This window comes from Gorilla gorilla, chromosome 6 (assembly GCF_029281585.2).
Source record: "Gorilla gorilla gorilla isolate KB3781 chromosome 6, NHGRI_mGorGor1-v2.1_pri, whole genome shotgun sequence".
Taxonomy (NCBI): domain Eukaryota; kingdom Metazoa; phylum Chordata; class Mammalia; order Primates; family Hominidae; genus Gorilla; species Gorilla gorilla.
Genome location: NC_073230.2, coordinates 74,321,994 through 74,339,149, shown reverse-complemented (window position 1 = coordinate 74,339,149; position 17,156 = coordinate 74,321,994). Strand labels below are relative to the sequence as shown.

General features: G+C 36.8%; 1 protein-coding gene across 2 annotated transcripts in view; it reads right to left on the bottom strand.

The window, feature by feature from the left end:
• Window positions 1–4,915: 4,915 nt before the first annotated feature.
• Window positions 4,916–17,156, bottom strand: part of ZNF273 (zinc finger protein 273) — a 35,010-nt gene continuing 22,769 nt past the window's right edge. The window contains exon 4 of one of the 2 annotated variants that reach the window (XM_019030799.4): window positions 4,916–8,265. In XM_019030799.4, the coding sequence (XP_018886344.2) occupies window positions 6,881–8,265 (1,385 nt within the window). In that variant the 3' untranslated portion in view covers window positions 4,916–6,880. The other variant, XM_055346943.2, reaches the window with a different exon arrangement.

Sequence of the window (17,156 nt, the reverse complement as noted above, 5' to 3'; positions counted from 1 at the left end):
TATTGATTTTTTATCAATTTTTGATTAATTTTATCCCATTTCAAGTGTTTTAACTGTTACTTTTATCTTGTTAAACTAAGAGAAACTATCTACATAACTGTTTATGCATTCACCCCTGTAATCCCAACACTTTGGGAGGCTGAGGTGAGTGGATTACTGGAGGTCAGGAATTCCAGACCAGCCTTGTCAATATGGTGAAACCCCATTTCTACTAAAATGTAAAAATTAGCTGGGCACAGTAGCGTGCACCTGTAATCTCAGTTACTTGGGAGGCTGAGGCAGGAGAATAGCTTGCACCCGGGAGGCAGAAGTTGCAGTGAGCTGAGATCACACCACTGCACTCCAGCATAGGTGACAGAGCGAGACTCTGTTTCAATAAATAAATAAATAATAGGTGGAGAATAAGCACTGGCAAAATTCAACATATGCTCATGATAAATCTCTGAATAAAATAGGTAGAGGACAAATGCACCTCAAGCCAATATACACCAGATATACCAAAAAAATGCACAGCTAACAACATATTAAGCAAGGAAATGTTGTAAGCTTTTACTCTAAAAGCTAGAACAAGACAAGAATGCCCACTTCGGTCAGTCTTATTAAACATAGTATTAAATGTCCAAGTCAGAAAATTTAGAGAATAAAATCAAAGGCATCCAGCTTGGAAAAAAAGTTAAATTATCCCTGTTTACAGATGACATACTCTTAGGTATAGAAAAGCCTAAGACTTCACTTAGAACTAATAAACAAATTTATTAAACTTGCAAAATACAAAATCAACACACGAGTCAGTAGCATTTCTACACAAGAACAATTAACTATCTCAAAATGAAATTAAAAGCAATCTCATCTACAATAAATGTAATAACTACACTTTGAAATCAGTTTAACCAAAAAGTTAAAACACATTATAATCTAAAGAACATTAAAGGAAGAAATTAAATACTAAACCAATTAAAAAATAGTACTAATTCATGAATTGGCATTAATATTGTTAAATATCCATATTACAGAAAATAATCTGCAGATATAACACAACCTTTATCAAAATACCAGTGACATACTTAATTAAAATTAAATATATATATCTAAAATTCATGATACCCCACAAAAGATCCTGTATAGCCAAAGCAATCAAGAAAAAAAAAAACACTAAAGTTATTACCCTGCCTGACTTTGAAATATACTACCAAGCTATAGTACTCAAAACAGTATGGTACTTGAATAAAAACAGACACATATGCCAGTGGAGCAGTAAAGACAAACCAGGAATATATCCATGTATTTACAGCTAACTCAATTTAAATATAGGTAACACTTTCTTAGGGAAAGGGCATTATCTTCAATAAATGGTGCTAAGAAAATTATAGCAACATGCAGAGCAATATGAGACCCTCATTTCACACCATATATAAAAATCTATTCAAATAGTTTAATTACTTAAATGTAAGGCTTGAATCTCTGAAACTACTACAAAAAATATAGAGTAAAAGCCCCATTACATTGGTCTAGGCAGTAATTCTTTTGATTTAACCTCAAAATCCCAGAGAATCAAAGGTAAAATTGAGTCAGATTACTTCAAGTTATTAATAAAAAGCTGTTGAAAAAAATCTGATACAACAAACAGGACAAGAAAAGTAAAAAATGGGACAAAATATTTGCAAACCATACATGTGACAAAACCTTAATATAAAAAAAAATGTAAGAAACTTGGCCAGGCTGCAGGCTCATGCCTGTAGTTCCAGCACTTTGGGAGACCAATGAGGGCAGATCACTTGAAGTCAGGGGTTAGAGACCAGCCTGGCCAACATGGTGAAACCCCATCTCTACTAAAAATACAAAAATTAGCCAGGCATGGTTGTGGGTGCCTGTAATCCCAGGTACATAATTATAGTTAAATAAAAGGAATAAGTTCAAAAGATTTTCCTGTACAGCACGGTGACTATGGTTCATAATAATGTATTTGTATATGCTAATACTGAAAAAATGAAAAGTGCTAAGAAAAATGCTAAGAAAATGTGAAGTGCTCTCACCATAAAATGTTAACTATGTGAGGTAAAGCATTAACTTGGAATTAAGCATTTGACATTGTATATATACTTCAAAACATGTTTTACAGAAAAAAATGCATTTTATGTCACGTCAAAAAATTCATTTTTAAAACATTATAGAAAGATAATAATGTTTCAAATACTGTGTCTGTTTCATAAACTTGGCTGAATAGTATCAAAAATACTTAGTTCTTGTGTGGTTTTTGTCATCTGTCATAATCACAGAAACTCTGATATTTAACAGCATGTTCTGGACCCAGTACAGTCCGTGGGAAAAGCCAATGTACTTTAGGGTTTTTACTTTAAGCTTGTGGTACCTGGAGTTTCTGGTACAGATGGTAATGGTATGAAAGACACTAAAAGGGCAGGTGTTGCTTATGGTCCCATGACACCATTCTGTGAAGGCAGAACACAAATTTGCATGCAAAAAAATAGAAAACGTTTTAATCCAAAAGTTGCCCTGATCTCCAAAAGTTTTCCAGAGAAAATGACCAAGGAGTTGGCTACAGATAGGTGACTAAGAATAAAAGCTGTAGACTGAACTTCACCAACCAAAAAAATATATATTAAGAAAAGTGAGACCGGGCGCAGTGGTTCACGCCTGTAATCCCAACACTTCGGGAGGCTGAGGTGGGTGGATCATCTGAGGTCAGGAGTTCGAGACCGGCCTGGCCAACATGGCAAAACGCTGTCTCTACTAAAAAGTACAAAAATTAGCCAGGCGTGGTGGCAGGTGCCTGTAATCCTAGCTACTCAGGAGGCTGAGGCAGGAGAACAGCTTGAACCTGGGAGGCAAAGGTTGCAGTGAGCCGAGATGGCGCCACTGCACTCCAGCTTGGGTGACAGGAGTGAGACTGCATGTAAAAAAGAAATTCCTCCAAATTGTAATATCAATATGGAAAAGAAATACTATTCCAAATTTCAAGTCAACAGAAGTCATTTTATTATTTTGCAATGTTTTACAGTCACACTTAAAAATAGATTCTGTGTGAAAACGTTACTCCCGCGTTCAAATGATTCTCCTGCCTCAGCCTTCAAAGTAGCTGGGACTACAGGTGCACACGACCACAGCTGGCTAATTTTTGTATTTTTAGTAAAGACAGGGTTTCACCACGTTGGCCGGGCTGGTTTCGCACTCCTGGCCTTAAGTAATCCACCCAGCTCAGGCTCCCAAAGTGCTAGGATTACAGGCATGAGCCACCGTGCCCAGTCAGATTTACCATTAGCTCTCTTAAAAATTTAATTTCTGGCCGGGCGCAGTGGCTCGCGCCTGTAATCCCAGCACTCTGGGAGGCGGAGGTGGGCGGATCACCTAAGGTCAGGAGTTCACGACCAGCCTCACCAACATGGAGAAACCCTGTCTACTAAAAATACAGAATTAGCCAGGCGTGGTGGCACATGCCTGTAATCCAAGCTACTCGGGAGGCTGTGACAGGAGAATCAAACCCAGGAGGTGGAGGTTGTGGTGAGCCAAGATCGCGCCATTGCATTCCAGCCTGGGCAACAAGAGTGAAACCTCATCTCTAAATAAATAAATAAATAAATTTCTAACATATTTTCTAGCAAATTTTATATTTGCCACACTTTGTATAAGAATCTAGTAAGATTTTTTTTTTTTTTTTACAGTTAAAAACAATGCTAAGTGATTTAATCCTCTCACCTGTGGACAGCGTATGCCTTTTATCTTAACAATCTGACAGTTATATTGGTAAGCAAACTCACCAATTATAACCAATTTTTCCGTGTACTAAAAATATCAAATTTCTCATCAAAACTTACTAAATTACCATGTGAAATGATATGGCATAAAGACAACAGCAAGAAAACTGTAGCCATAACACAGAAAAAGAAGAGCTGTGATGCACACATTGTTGGAATACACATAAGACAAACAAAACTGAATATAATTAGAAAATAACCAGAATTTCTCTTTAAATTCAGCAGAATTCAGCTTTGCAGCCCAGAAAAAAAATGTCCTCTCCACATGAAAAATCAATGTTACTGTTTCACCACTGATATATTCCATTTCTGACTTGAAGTTACAAACTAACTTCAACAGGAATATTTATGTCTTACTATGGAGCATCTGTTATAGATCAAGCACTGTCATGTTTGTCTGCTATGTTTATATAGAACAGCATCCTCATGACTCAGGAAGCCTCCCTAGTACTTACCTGAATAAATTCAATAAATAAATAAATTTACTTATGAAAATTATGAAAAGTGAAAGAAAGAATAACTTTAAAAAAGTCGGCTTACATAGGGTTCTCCAATTAAAAGAACAAAGGGCAATGTTTTAACTAAATAAATAAAATATAACTTAATAGACTAATAGTAAAATTACATCTAAAAATTACTTTTTGTGCACTACTAAATTTTATAAAAAAAAATTGTTGTAATCCCTGACCAGCTCATATAATACTTCATAAACTGTAAAAGAAATTGTAAGAAAAAAGAAATGTATGGCTCCACCATGAGTACCAGGCAGGTAAAAACAGAACATCTGCATGGGGAGATTCTGAACCATAAGCCATAATATTTTACAGTAATGAATTCAATACAAAGCAGAGAGAGTACAGATTTGCTTTCAGCATTTTTGAGGTTGGTAGTTTTCTAATAAATTAGTCACCTTATTAAAATGATTTGTTTTGTTCCAATATTGCTGTTTTCTTCTGAAAACAGGTACAAACATACTCACACAAGCACACTTACTCTACAATTTTCTTACACTTAAGATTTATCTTTAAAGTAAAATATATGTATATTTAACTCTATGTAAATCAAAACTGAGTCTTTATATGTTTGCAGGCAAAGAGGCATGTTAGAAGAAAAATATATAACAAATTTTTAAAAATATTCAGGACTCAGAAATGTATGTATTTTATTTATACTTTTGTAATTTTTATTATGACCATAAAAATAACCCTGTAGTCCATAACAATTTAGTTGTACATTTTAAAATAAAAGTAATACAAAGGATAAATGCTAGTAATGGATACCTCATTTACCCTGATGTGATTATTACATATTATATACCTGTATCAAAACATGCCATATACAGCATAAAAACATACTATGTACCCATGAAAAATAAGAACAATAAATTTAAATAAGAAAAAATATAAATGTAAAACCTATGGGAATATTCTTTAACTTATCTGCAGTTTAAAGCCACTGGCAAAAGAGATTACTAAAAATGTTAGTCCACTATGTAACCAAATAATATATTGCTATCATCTTTTACCTACACCATTGAGTAAGGTGAGGTAGGTTAAAGTTTGTGGCATAATAACGCTTCACTGAATGCACAAGTCTTAACATGTTAAAACATGTTTAAAAATATAAGTTCATACATAATCTAAAAATTTTGAAATGTACTGTATTATGAAAAGCACAATTCATAAAATGATATAATTGAATTTTAACTAATATTAAAAATTTCACCATAATGCAGAATATTACTCTGAACACCTACCTCATGCATCACTCAATATTATCAGTTAACCACAAGAGCCTCTCTACTTAGATTTTCATCATGCATCTTTCATTTTAATGTTCTTACTCTTCCAAAGAAAAGGTCATAATGCCCACCTAATAAAAAAAAAATCTCATATCTTTGATGCAGCAAGTTGATCACATGCTTTCACATGTGAATACAATAGGAATGAAGAAAAAACATGCACCGGGCGCAGTGGCTCATGCCTGTAATCCCAACATTTTGGGAGGCCGAGGCGGGCATATCACCTGAGGTTGGGAGTTTGAGACCAGACTGACCAACATGGAGAAACCCTGTCTCTACTAAAAATACAAAATTAGCCAGGTATGGTGGCACATGCCTGTAATCCCAGCTACTAGGGAGGCTGAGGCAGGAGAATTGCTTGAATCTGGGAGGCAGAGGTTGCGGTGAGCCGAGATCACGCCATTGCACTCCAGCCTGGGCAACAAGAGTGAAACTCCGTCTCAAAAAAAAAAAAAAAAAAAAAAACCCAAAACCAAAACCAAAAAAAAGAAAACATGAATTTGAGAGTTGATTTACATTATTATTCACTTTTCAAAAAACCTGTAATTTTTTCCAAAGAAAAGTGTACTCTGAATGTAAATATACCTCTAACAAAAACTTGTTCACTATTAGTTATCTACCAACTTTTGTTTTGGATAACTTTCTGTACTCAGCACTCTGATTTTGTGTAATGTCTGAAGTGTCAGTATCTTAGATATCTGTACTGTGAATTCTCTGATATTTATATAAACCTAATTTTGGATCATTTCTTTCATATTTACTGCTGCATTTGCAAAAATATATTTTAGTGTAATTCCTCCCATGTTTTCTAAGCTGTTGTTGAAAAAAATATTTTTCCAAATTCATTACACTCATAGGGTTTTTCTCCAATATAAATTTCCTGGTATTGAACAAAGTTTGAACAACTGCTTCAGGGTTTCTCTCTGGTACAAAATGTGTACAATAAGATCTATGATACAAACAAAGGTACTACAAACCTCTTTGTACTTTTAATGTTTCTCTTCAAAATAAATACTCTGCTGCACTTTGCAGGCTTATATTGTCTGAAAGATCTTTTGACAGTAATTTCATTGATAATGCTTTTATTAAATACCAACTCGCTGATGTTGAGTAAGATATGAGCAGATATTAATGACTTTTCCATTCTTCATACAATTTTTCTCAAGTATAAATGCTTTCCTGTGCAATAAGGTATGAGAATTGTTTTGTCACATTTGTCACACTTCTGGGAGTTTTCTCCAGTATGAATTATCTTACATACAATCAAGTGTGACAATCGCTTAAAGGCTTTGTCACATTCTTCACATTTCTAGGATTTCTCACCCATATGATTTCTTTTATGTCTAGAAAAGTTTGAGGTGTTGTCAAAAGCACTGTCACATCTTTTAGGTTTGTAGGGTTTCTCTCCAGTATGAATTTTCTTATGTCGAGTAAGGTTTGAGGACCGGTTAAAAGCTTTGCCACATTCTTCACATTTGTAGGGTTTCTCTCCAGTATGAATTCTCTTATGTTTAGTAAGAGTTGAGGACCAGTTAAAGGCTTTACCACATTCATTGCATTTGTAAGGTTTCTCTCCAGTATGAACTCTCTTATGTTCAGTAAGGGTTGAGAATGCCCTAAAGGCACTGCCACATTCTTCACATTTGTAAGGTTTTGCTCCAGTATGAATTATCTTATGTTTAGTAAGGGTTGAGAATACACTAAAGGCTTTTCCACATTCTTCACATTTGTATGGTTTCTCTTTAGTATAAATTCTCTTATGTTTAGTAAGAGTTGTGGACCGTTTAAAGGCTTTACCACATTCTTCACATTTGTAGGGTTTCTCTCCAGTATGAACTATCTTATGTCTAGTAAGGGTTGAGGACTGGTTAAAAGCTTTGCCACATTCTTCACATTTGTAGGGTTTCTCTCCAGTATGAATTCTCTTATGTTTAGTAAGAGTTGAGGACCAGTTAAAGGCTTTACCACATTCATTGCATTTGTAGGGTTTCTCTCCAGTATGAATTATCTTATGTTTAGTAAGGGTTGAGAATATACTAAAGCCTTTGCCACATTCTTCACAATTGTAGGGTTTTGTTCCTGTATGAATTATCTTATGTTTAGTAAGGACTGAAAATACACTAAAGACTTTGCCACAATCTTCACATTTGTAAGGTTTCTCTTCAGTATGAATTTTTTTATGTTTAGTAAGAGTTAAGGGCTGGTTAAAGGCTTTGCCACATTCTTCACATTTGTAGGGATTCACTTCAGTATGAATTATCTTATGTTTAGTAAGATTTGAGAACTGGTTAAAGGCTTTTCCACATGTCTTACATTTGTAGAAATTCACTCTAGTAGCAGTTTTCTTATGCTGAGTTAGTTGTGAAAGTATGCAACATGATTTGCCACATGCTTTACATTTGAAAGGTTTCTTTCCAGTTTGTCTTTTCTTATGTATATTTGAATTTGAGAATTTATGAAGGACTTTAACATATTTATCACATTGAAATATTTTGCTCTGGGTAGTTGTCAAACATTGGTTAAGTCCATTATAACCTCTTTTGTGCACCTTATGCTCATCCGCACTTTTACAGCCTTTTCTTAATTGTAAATTCTCATGTCCATATTTTCCATATCTTCTCAGTATCACTTTTTGAAAAGAATCTTTTAAGCCCTGCTTTGGCCAAAGGTCTTGGGCAAAATGAGAACACACAACTGAAAGAAATAAAAGTAACAATTACCCCACTTACTAGACTCAGATGAATATACTTTACAAATCTAACCTATAAAAATATACAAACTACATAAGGAAGATGGTATAGCAAAATACCACAGGCCCTAATTCCTTCACAGACACATCAATGTAACAAAAACATACTGACCAAGATACATTTGTGGAAAATTTATAAATGAGTTAAGTGTGTGCAGTGCCCCAAGTGAGCACAATGCAAAGAGCCATATAGAAGGAAAAGTCTATTGCAGGTCGGGTGCAGTGGCTCATGCCTGTAATCCCAGCATTTTGGGAGGCCAAGGCAGGCAGATCACAAGGTCAGGAGTTCAAGACCAGCCTGACCAACATGGTGAAACCTTGTCTCTGGTAAAACCACAAAAATTAGCCGGGTGTGGCACATGCCTGTAATCCCAGCTACTCAGGAGGCTGAGGCAGGAGAATCCCTTGAACCCACAAGGTAGAGGCTGCAGTGAGCTGAGACTACGCCATTGAACTTCAGCCTGGGTGATGAGAGCGAGACTCTGTCTCAAAAAAAAGGAGTAAATTGCCAACTCTTGGTTTCTTTTTGAAAAGAGAAGAAAAATAGTGGCACACACATATTCATTTCAGACTTCTAGGGGCCTTTCCAGACACTGGTTTCTGTCTCTCCTGACGAATGCAAAAGAAATGGTGATATACTATGGAATAACAGTTTGAGTCAGCTGAGACCCAAGGTGAATGTTGCAGCAGCAGAGAAACTGCAGTACCACAGACAAGGAACAGGTGTAGCAAGTGATTACTGACTATTAAGAAGAAACATGAACAAACTCCTTTAACTAAAAAACCCAAAAAATTTCAGAAAAGACACATTTTAAGAACATGTTTGAGAGACTACCAAAATCTCTAGCCAAGACAGTTGGTTTCAGACTAAGCCAAGATAAAGATACGTTATAAAGACTGTGATGGGTAGCTTGTTTTTAATGTCCAAATCTCAATAATTATAATGCATACAAAATAGGAAGGCAACATGGCCTCATCAAAAACATTATAAAATTTTCTGAAAGCAACTATTAAAGAATGAAGCTGTAAAAATTAATTTTAAAAATTTAAAATAAATTGAATAATACTCAATGAATTAAATAGGAACACAGACAACTACTGAAAATCAGAAATATAAGGATAAAAACAAGTGTTAAAAATATCAAAAACAAATTGTTAAGGTAAAATGACAAAAAAACTAAAAAATTTTAAAAGTAGGAAAACCTGATGTAAAAATGAAGATGCTCAACAAACTAGGATACACACAAAGATATTTATAACACACACATATATAAGCACGATTTCAACAGTCACAGGCAAGACAATCTTGGGAGCTGTAAGATGAAAGTGATGTGTCATTTACAAGGATAGTCTTATGAGAAAACCAGTGAATTTGTCAAGAAAATTTTGCAGGCCAGAAAAAAACTGTGTGATATAGTCAAAGTCCTTAAAAAAAAAAAAAAAAAAAAAAAAGCTGCCAAGTGAGAATAATACCATCAGCAAAACTGTCCTACCAGATAAAAAGGAAAAGATCTTCCAAAATAACCAAATCCTGAAAAAGTATATTGGCACTCCATTTGCCCTACATATCAAAGATGGTGAAAAGGAATTATTTCCACTGAAAATAACATGATGCAAGAAAACAACACATAATCATATGAAAATACATAACTTTCTGGGAGAGACATGCACATACACAAAAATACTATTCCTTAGCATTATCATAATGGTGCAGTACACATTTTTAATTATTCTCTAGAACTTGAAAGATAAAAGCATAGAAATTGTTATAAACAACTGTTAACGGACATACAACATAAAAAGATAATTAGCACCATCAATAACAGTGTTGAGGGCAGATGTAATGAGGAAAAAATTTTGTATGCAGCCGGGCATGGTAGCTCATGCCTGTAATTCCAGCACTTTGGGAGGCCAAGGCGGGTGAATCACAAGGTCAAGAGTTCGAGACCAACCTGGCCAACATAGTGAAACCCTGTCTCTACTAAAAAAAATACAAAAATTAGCCAGGCATGGTGGCACGCGCCTGTAGTCCCAGCTACTCAGGAGGCTGAGGCAGGAGAATTGTTTGAACCTGGGAAACAGAGGTTGTGGTGAGCCAAGATTGCGTCACTGCACTCCAGCCTTGGCAACAGAGCGAGATTCTGTCTCAAAAAAACAAAAACAAACAAAAAAACTTTGTATGCAACTGAAGTTAATTTTTTTTACCAGGTTAAACTATATTGTTTTATCTTTTAGAGGTTTTATGTAATCCCCAAGCTACCCCAAAAAATATCTGTATGGATACACAAATAAGAAAGAAATGAAAGCATATCGATACAAAAATCGCAAAGACACAAAGGAAGATAAAGAAAATGAGAGACAAAGATACAAGAATCAAATAAAACAACTAATAAAATGATATTTGTAAGACTTTCTCCTTCAGAAAATTATTTGAATATATATAATTAACTTTCCGATCAAGAGACATACATTTAATAAAGGGATTTATTTAAAAAATTGAAAAATCGGCCAGGCACGGTGGTTCATGCCTGTAATCCCAGCACTTTGGGAGACCGAGGCGGTGGATCACCTTAGGTCAGGAGTTTGAGACCAGCCTGACCAATATGGTGAAACCCCATCTCTTCTAAAAATACAAAAATTAGCCAGGCATGGTGGCAGGTGCCTGTAATCCCAGCTACTTGGGAGGCTGAGACAGGAGAAGCGCTTGAACCTGGGAGGCAGAAGTTGCAGTGAGCTGAGATAGTGCCACTGCACTACTCTAGCCTGGGTGACAGAACGAGACTCCCCCTAAAAAAAAAAAAAAAAATTTGAAAAATCAAGATCCAAGTTGCCTTTCTACAAGACTCAGCAAAGATCTAATAATAAAAAGACTGAAAGTGGCAAGATGGAAGTAACATTCCAAGCAAATATTAACAAAACGAGAGCAGCAGACGTCAAAATAGTATTACACAAGCTACATCTTAAGTAACTGTCATACTTTATAAAATGTACTTTAAGTCAAAACTCCAAAGAGACAAGTACGGACGTTAAACAATAATAGATTCATGATTCATGAGAAACTATGACAAATTTGCGTGCGCGCATGTGTGTGTGTGTGTGTGTATGTGTGTGTGTCTCACATTAGTGTTCCAAATATATAAAGCAAATATCAACAGAATTGAAACACATAGAGAACAATATAATTATAGACTATTTTAATATCCCATTTTCTATAGTAAGAATAAAACAAGACAGAACATTAGTAAGAGAACAGAGGACCTGAAGGCAGTATAAAACAAATATTCCTAACATAGGTATACAAAACTCAACAACATTAAGATACACACCCTTATCAATAGCTTATACAACTTTCTTCTTGACAGACCACCAAATAAGTCAAAAGAGTCTTAAGAAGTATTTTAGAACTGAAATTTTATGGATTACTTTCTATAACAAAAATGGAATGACAATATAAAACAATAATATTAAAAGCTAACAAGTTTACAAATATATAGTAAATTAAACCACATTCTTTAGCATGCTTTTGTTCAAAAGTTGAAATATTGGGAAGATGTCTATACTGCTCAATGTAATCTACAAGATTTAATGCAATGTTTTCCCAATTTCTCATTGCATTTTTGAAGACATAAAAACAGCAACCCCTAAAGTATATGGAATCTCAAGAGACAATAAAGTACCTAACAATCTTCAAAAAAAGGAACAATGTTGGAAGCATTATAGTTTCTGATTTTAAAACATATTACAAAGCTACAGAATTAAAACAATTTGCTACAAGTATAAAGGTAAAAAAAAAAAGGAGACTAGTAAAATAGAATGCAGCACATATATATACTTTCACATATATAGTCATATGAAGAGTCATTTTCATACCCATAATTATTATACCATTGTTACTGAAAGCCAATAGGTAAAAGCAATGCAAATTTCTGTCACCAAATCATTCAGTAGATATGATCTGAAATATAAAAATACTTGGCCGGGCACTGTGGCTCATGCCTGTAATCCCAGCACTTTGGGAGGCTGAGGAGGGCGGATCACACGAGGTCAGGCGTTCGAGACCAGCCTGGCCAACATGGTGAAACCCTCACTCTACTAAAAATACAAAAATTAGCCGGGCATGATGGCACTCGCCTATAATCCCAGCTACTCGGGAGGCTGAGGCAGTAGAATCACTTGAATCCCGAGGGGCAGAGGTTGCAGTAACCCAAGATCACGCCACTGCACTCCAACCTGGGTGAAAGAATGAGAATCTGTATAAAAAATAAAAATAAAAACACACACACACACACAAAACAAACAACAACAACAATAAAACTGGACTGTCACTCAGTTTTCAAAAAGCAGAAGATATTCTAACAACTATAACGATAAATCTTGATGACATTATGCAAAATAAAATGAGCTGCCACAAAAAGACAGAGTTTGTATGAGATATATGATGCAGTTACACTCCTAGAAAAAAAAGAGTAGTGTTTGAAAAGTGCCATGAAAATGGGAAAAAATGGTAGTTGTTTAATATGTGTTGAGACTAGCTTTGTAAGATAAAAACACTTAGTAAAATGTTGCATAATATAATTAGTATGACTAAACTGAATATTTAAGAATATTTATTGTAAATTTTGAGATTTTCTTTTTTTCTTTTTTTTTAATTTTGAGACAGAGTCTTGCTCTTCTACCTAGGCTGGAGTGCAGCAGCACCATTTTGGCTCACTGCAGCCTCCACATCGTCAGCTCAAGCGATTCTCATGCCTTAGCCTCCAGTAAAGCTGGGATTACAGGCATGCACCACCACACCTGGCTAATGTTTTGTATTTTTAGTAGAGACAGGGTTTCACCATGTTGGCCAGGCTGGCCTCGAACCCCTGACCTCATGTAATCCACTCGCCTCGGCATCCCAAAGTGCTGGGATTACAGGTGTGACATGGACTGACTGATAACCTGATCCCAGGAGTTTGAGACCAGCCTGGGTAACATGGCAAAGCTCTGTCTCTACAAAAAATACAAAGAAACTAGTCAGGCACAGTGGCTCACACCTGTAATCCCAGCACTTTGGGAGGCTGAGGCAGGCGGATCACTTGAGGTCAGGAGTTCAAGACCAGCCCGGCCAACATGATGAAACCCCATCTCTACTAAAAATGCAAAAATTAGTTGCTGTAATCCCAGCTACTCAGGAGGCTGAGGAAGGAGAATCACTTGAACCTGGGAGGCAGAGGTTGCAGTGAGCCGAGATCATGCCACTGCACTCCAGTCTGGGCGACAGAGGGATACTCTGTCTCAGGGGAAAAAAAAAAAAAACAAAAAAACAAAAACAAAGAAACTAACTGGGTATAATGGTACATACTTGTAACCCAGATACTTGAGGGACTGAAATGACAGAATCATCTGAGTTTGGAAGGTTGAGGCTGCAGTGAGCTGTGATCACACCACTGCAAACCAGCGTGGTTGACGGAATGAGACCCAATCTCGAAAATAAATAAATAACTACAATTATTTAAAAAAAAAAAAAGGAAATAGAATGCCAGAGTGGCTTAAGAAAAAAGCATAAAATATGCTGCCTACAAGAGACTCATTTTAGCATTGAGTCAAATAGGCTGAAAGTAACCGATTGGAAAATATCTATGTTCCATGAAAATAGTAACCGCAATTGGGTGAGGTGGTCATAATCATATCTGACACAGTATGCTTTAAATATTAGTGGCTGGGCATGGTGGCTCTCACCTGTAATCCCCGCACTTTGGGAGGCCGAGGTGGGTGGGTCACCTGAGGTCAGGAGTTCGAGACCAGCCTGGCCAACATGGTGAAACCTCATCTCTACAAAAATACAAAAATTAGCCAGGCATGTTGGTGGGGGAGTGCCTGTAATCCCAGTTACTTGGGAGGCTGAGGCAGAAGAATCACTTGAACCTGGGAGGCGGAGATTGCAGTGAGCCGAGATCGTGCCATTGTACTCCAGCCCGGGCAAGAGAGCAAGACTCTGTCTCACAAAAAAAAAAAAAAAAAAAAAGCATTAGCATGAAGCAAAGATTGATATTATATAATGGTAAAATAGGTCAATTTACCAGGAATCCATAACTATTATATGTATCTATCTGTGTATGTATGTATAACATCAGGGCTCCAATATATACATAGCAATTACTGACAAAAGTGAAGCAGGAAATACATACCAACATAATAATTGTAGACCTCAAGACCCCATTCTCAAAAATAGAAAATTCAAATAAATTAATAAAACAAAGAAAACTTAAGGCTAGGTGTGGTGGCTCACGCCTGTAATCCCAGCACTTTGTGAGGCTGAGGCGGGCGGATCACCTGAGGTCAGGAGTTCCAGACCAGCCTGATCAACATGGCAAAACCCCATCTCTAATAAAAATACAAAAATTAGCCGGGTGTGGTGGTGGGTACCTGTAATCCCAGCTACTTGGGAGGCTGAGGCAGGAGAATTGCTTGAACCCAGGAGGCAGAGGTTACAGTGAGCCGAGATCGCAGCATTGCACTCCAGCCTGGGTAACAGAGCAAGATTCCGTCTCAAAAGAAAAAAGAGAAAGAAAACTTAGACATTATAGACCATATTAATTATTTTGCATATAGAGGAATACCTGAGAGGGGATAATTTATAAAGAAAATAAGGTTTACTTGGCTCACCCTTTAGCAGACTTACAAGAAGTGTGTGCCAGCATCTGCTTCTGGTGAGGGTCTCAGGAAGCTTACAATCACGATGAAAGGCAAAGACTGGACATATCACATGGTAAGAGACAGAGCAAGTGTGAGGTGAAGGAGCCAGGTTCTTTTAATGAACCAGCTTTCATTTGAATTAGTAAAGTGTAAGCTTTCTGATTACCAAGAGGATGGTGCCAAGCCATTCATGAGGAATTTTGCCTCAGACCCAAATACCTCCCATCAGCTCCCATATCCAACATTAAGGATTACATTGTAGCATGAGGTTTGGAGAACATGGACATTCAAACCATATTATAGATCAACTAGGCTTAACAGACACATAGAAAACTTACCAGTCAAATGCAAGAGATTACACAATATTTTTATTTACACCTGGTATATTCTGTTGGGATACATATCAACTCATTTAATTTAAGAATACCATGGCTGGGCACGGTGGCTCATGCCTGTAATAACAGCATTTCGGGAGGCCAAGGCAGGCGGATCACAAGGTTAGGAGATCGAGATCATCCTGGCTAATACGGTGAAACCCCGTCTCTACTAAAAATATATAAAAAAAAAATAGCCAGGTGTGGTGGCTGGCGCCTGTAGTCCCAGCTACTTGGGAGGCTGAGGCAGGAGAATGGCGTGAACCCGGGAAGCGGAGCTTGCGGTGAGCCGAGATCAAGCCAGAGCACTCCAGCCTGGGCGACAGAGCGAGACTGTCTCAAAAAAAAGAATACCAGCTAGGCGCAGTGGCTCATGCCTATAATCTCAACACTTTGGGAGATCAAGGTGAAAGAATCACGTGGGGCCAAAAGTTTTGAGACCAGCGTGTACAACCTAGACAGACCTTGTCCCTACAAACAATCAAAAAAATTAACCAGACATGGTAGTGCATGACTATAGTCCCCAACTACTCAAAAGCCTGAGGTAAAAGGATCACTTGAGCCAAGGAGGCTGAGGCTGCAGCCAGTGAAAACCATGCCACTGCGCTCCAGCCAGGATGACAGATTAAGATCCTGTCTCAAAACAACAAGTATAGAGGACCAAAATTATACACTGTGTGTTTTCTGACCAAAAATGAATGAAACTAGCAATTAAAAGCAAAAGTAAAACTGGCAAATCTTAAAATATATGAAAATAAAATACTCTTCAACATATTTTTGCTCAGGGGTCAAAACATTAAATTTTTAAAAAATGTCGGCCAGGCATGGTGGCTCACAGCTGTAATCCTAGCATTTTAGGAGGTCGAGGTGGGTGGATCATCTGAGGTCAGGAGTTTGAGACCAGCCTGGCCAACATGGTGAAACCCCAGTCTCTACTAAAAAAAATACAAAAATTAGCTGGGTGTGGTGGTGTGAACCTGTAATCCCAGCTAATCAGGAGGCTGAGGCAGGAGAATCGCTTGAACCTGAGAGGCAGAGGTTGCAGTGAGCCGAAACTGTGCCACTGCACTCCAGCCTGAACATATAAATTCAATATAATTTCTATAAAAAATCCCAATAGCACAGATTTTACAGAAATATTGTTAAATTTTGATTATGAACTGTAGTCAAATATCCATGAAAAAGAACAAACAGGCATTATACTTTCTGATTTCAAAACATATTAAAAGATACAATAACCAAAACAGCATGGTACTGACACAAAAACAGATAAACAGATGAAAGAACGGAATAGGGAAGTCAAAAATGAACGCTTCTGTATATGATCAAATGACCTTCCACAAAGTTGTCATGAGCACAATAGAGAAAAGATATTCTCTTCAAAAAATATGTTGAAAACTGGATCTCAACACTGATAACAGAAGATTGGATTATTTCCTTGAACCATATATGAAAAATATTTTAAATAAGATACTTAGAAAACTGGTCAGGTGTAGTGGCTCACGCCTGTAATCCCAGCACTTTAGGAGGCCGAGGCAGGAGGATCACATGGTCAGCAGTTCGAGACCAGCCTGGCCAACATGGTGAAACCCCGTCTCTACTAAAAATACTAAAATTAGCCAGGTGTGGTGGTGCACACCTGTAATCCTACCTACTCAAGAGGCTGACGCAGGAGAATTGCTTGAACCTGGGAGGCAGAGGTTGTAGTGAGCCAAGATCACGCCACTGCACTCCAGCCTAGGTGACAAAACAAGACTCCATCTCAGAAGAAAAAAAAAAAAGATACT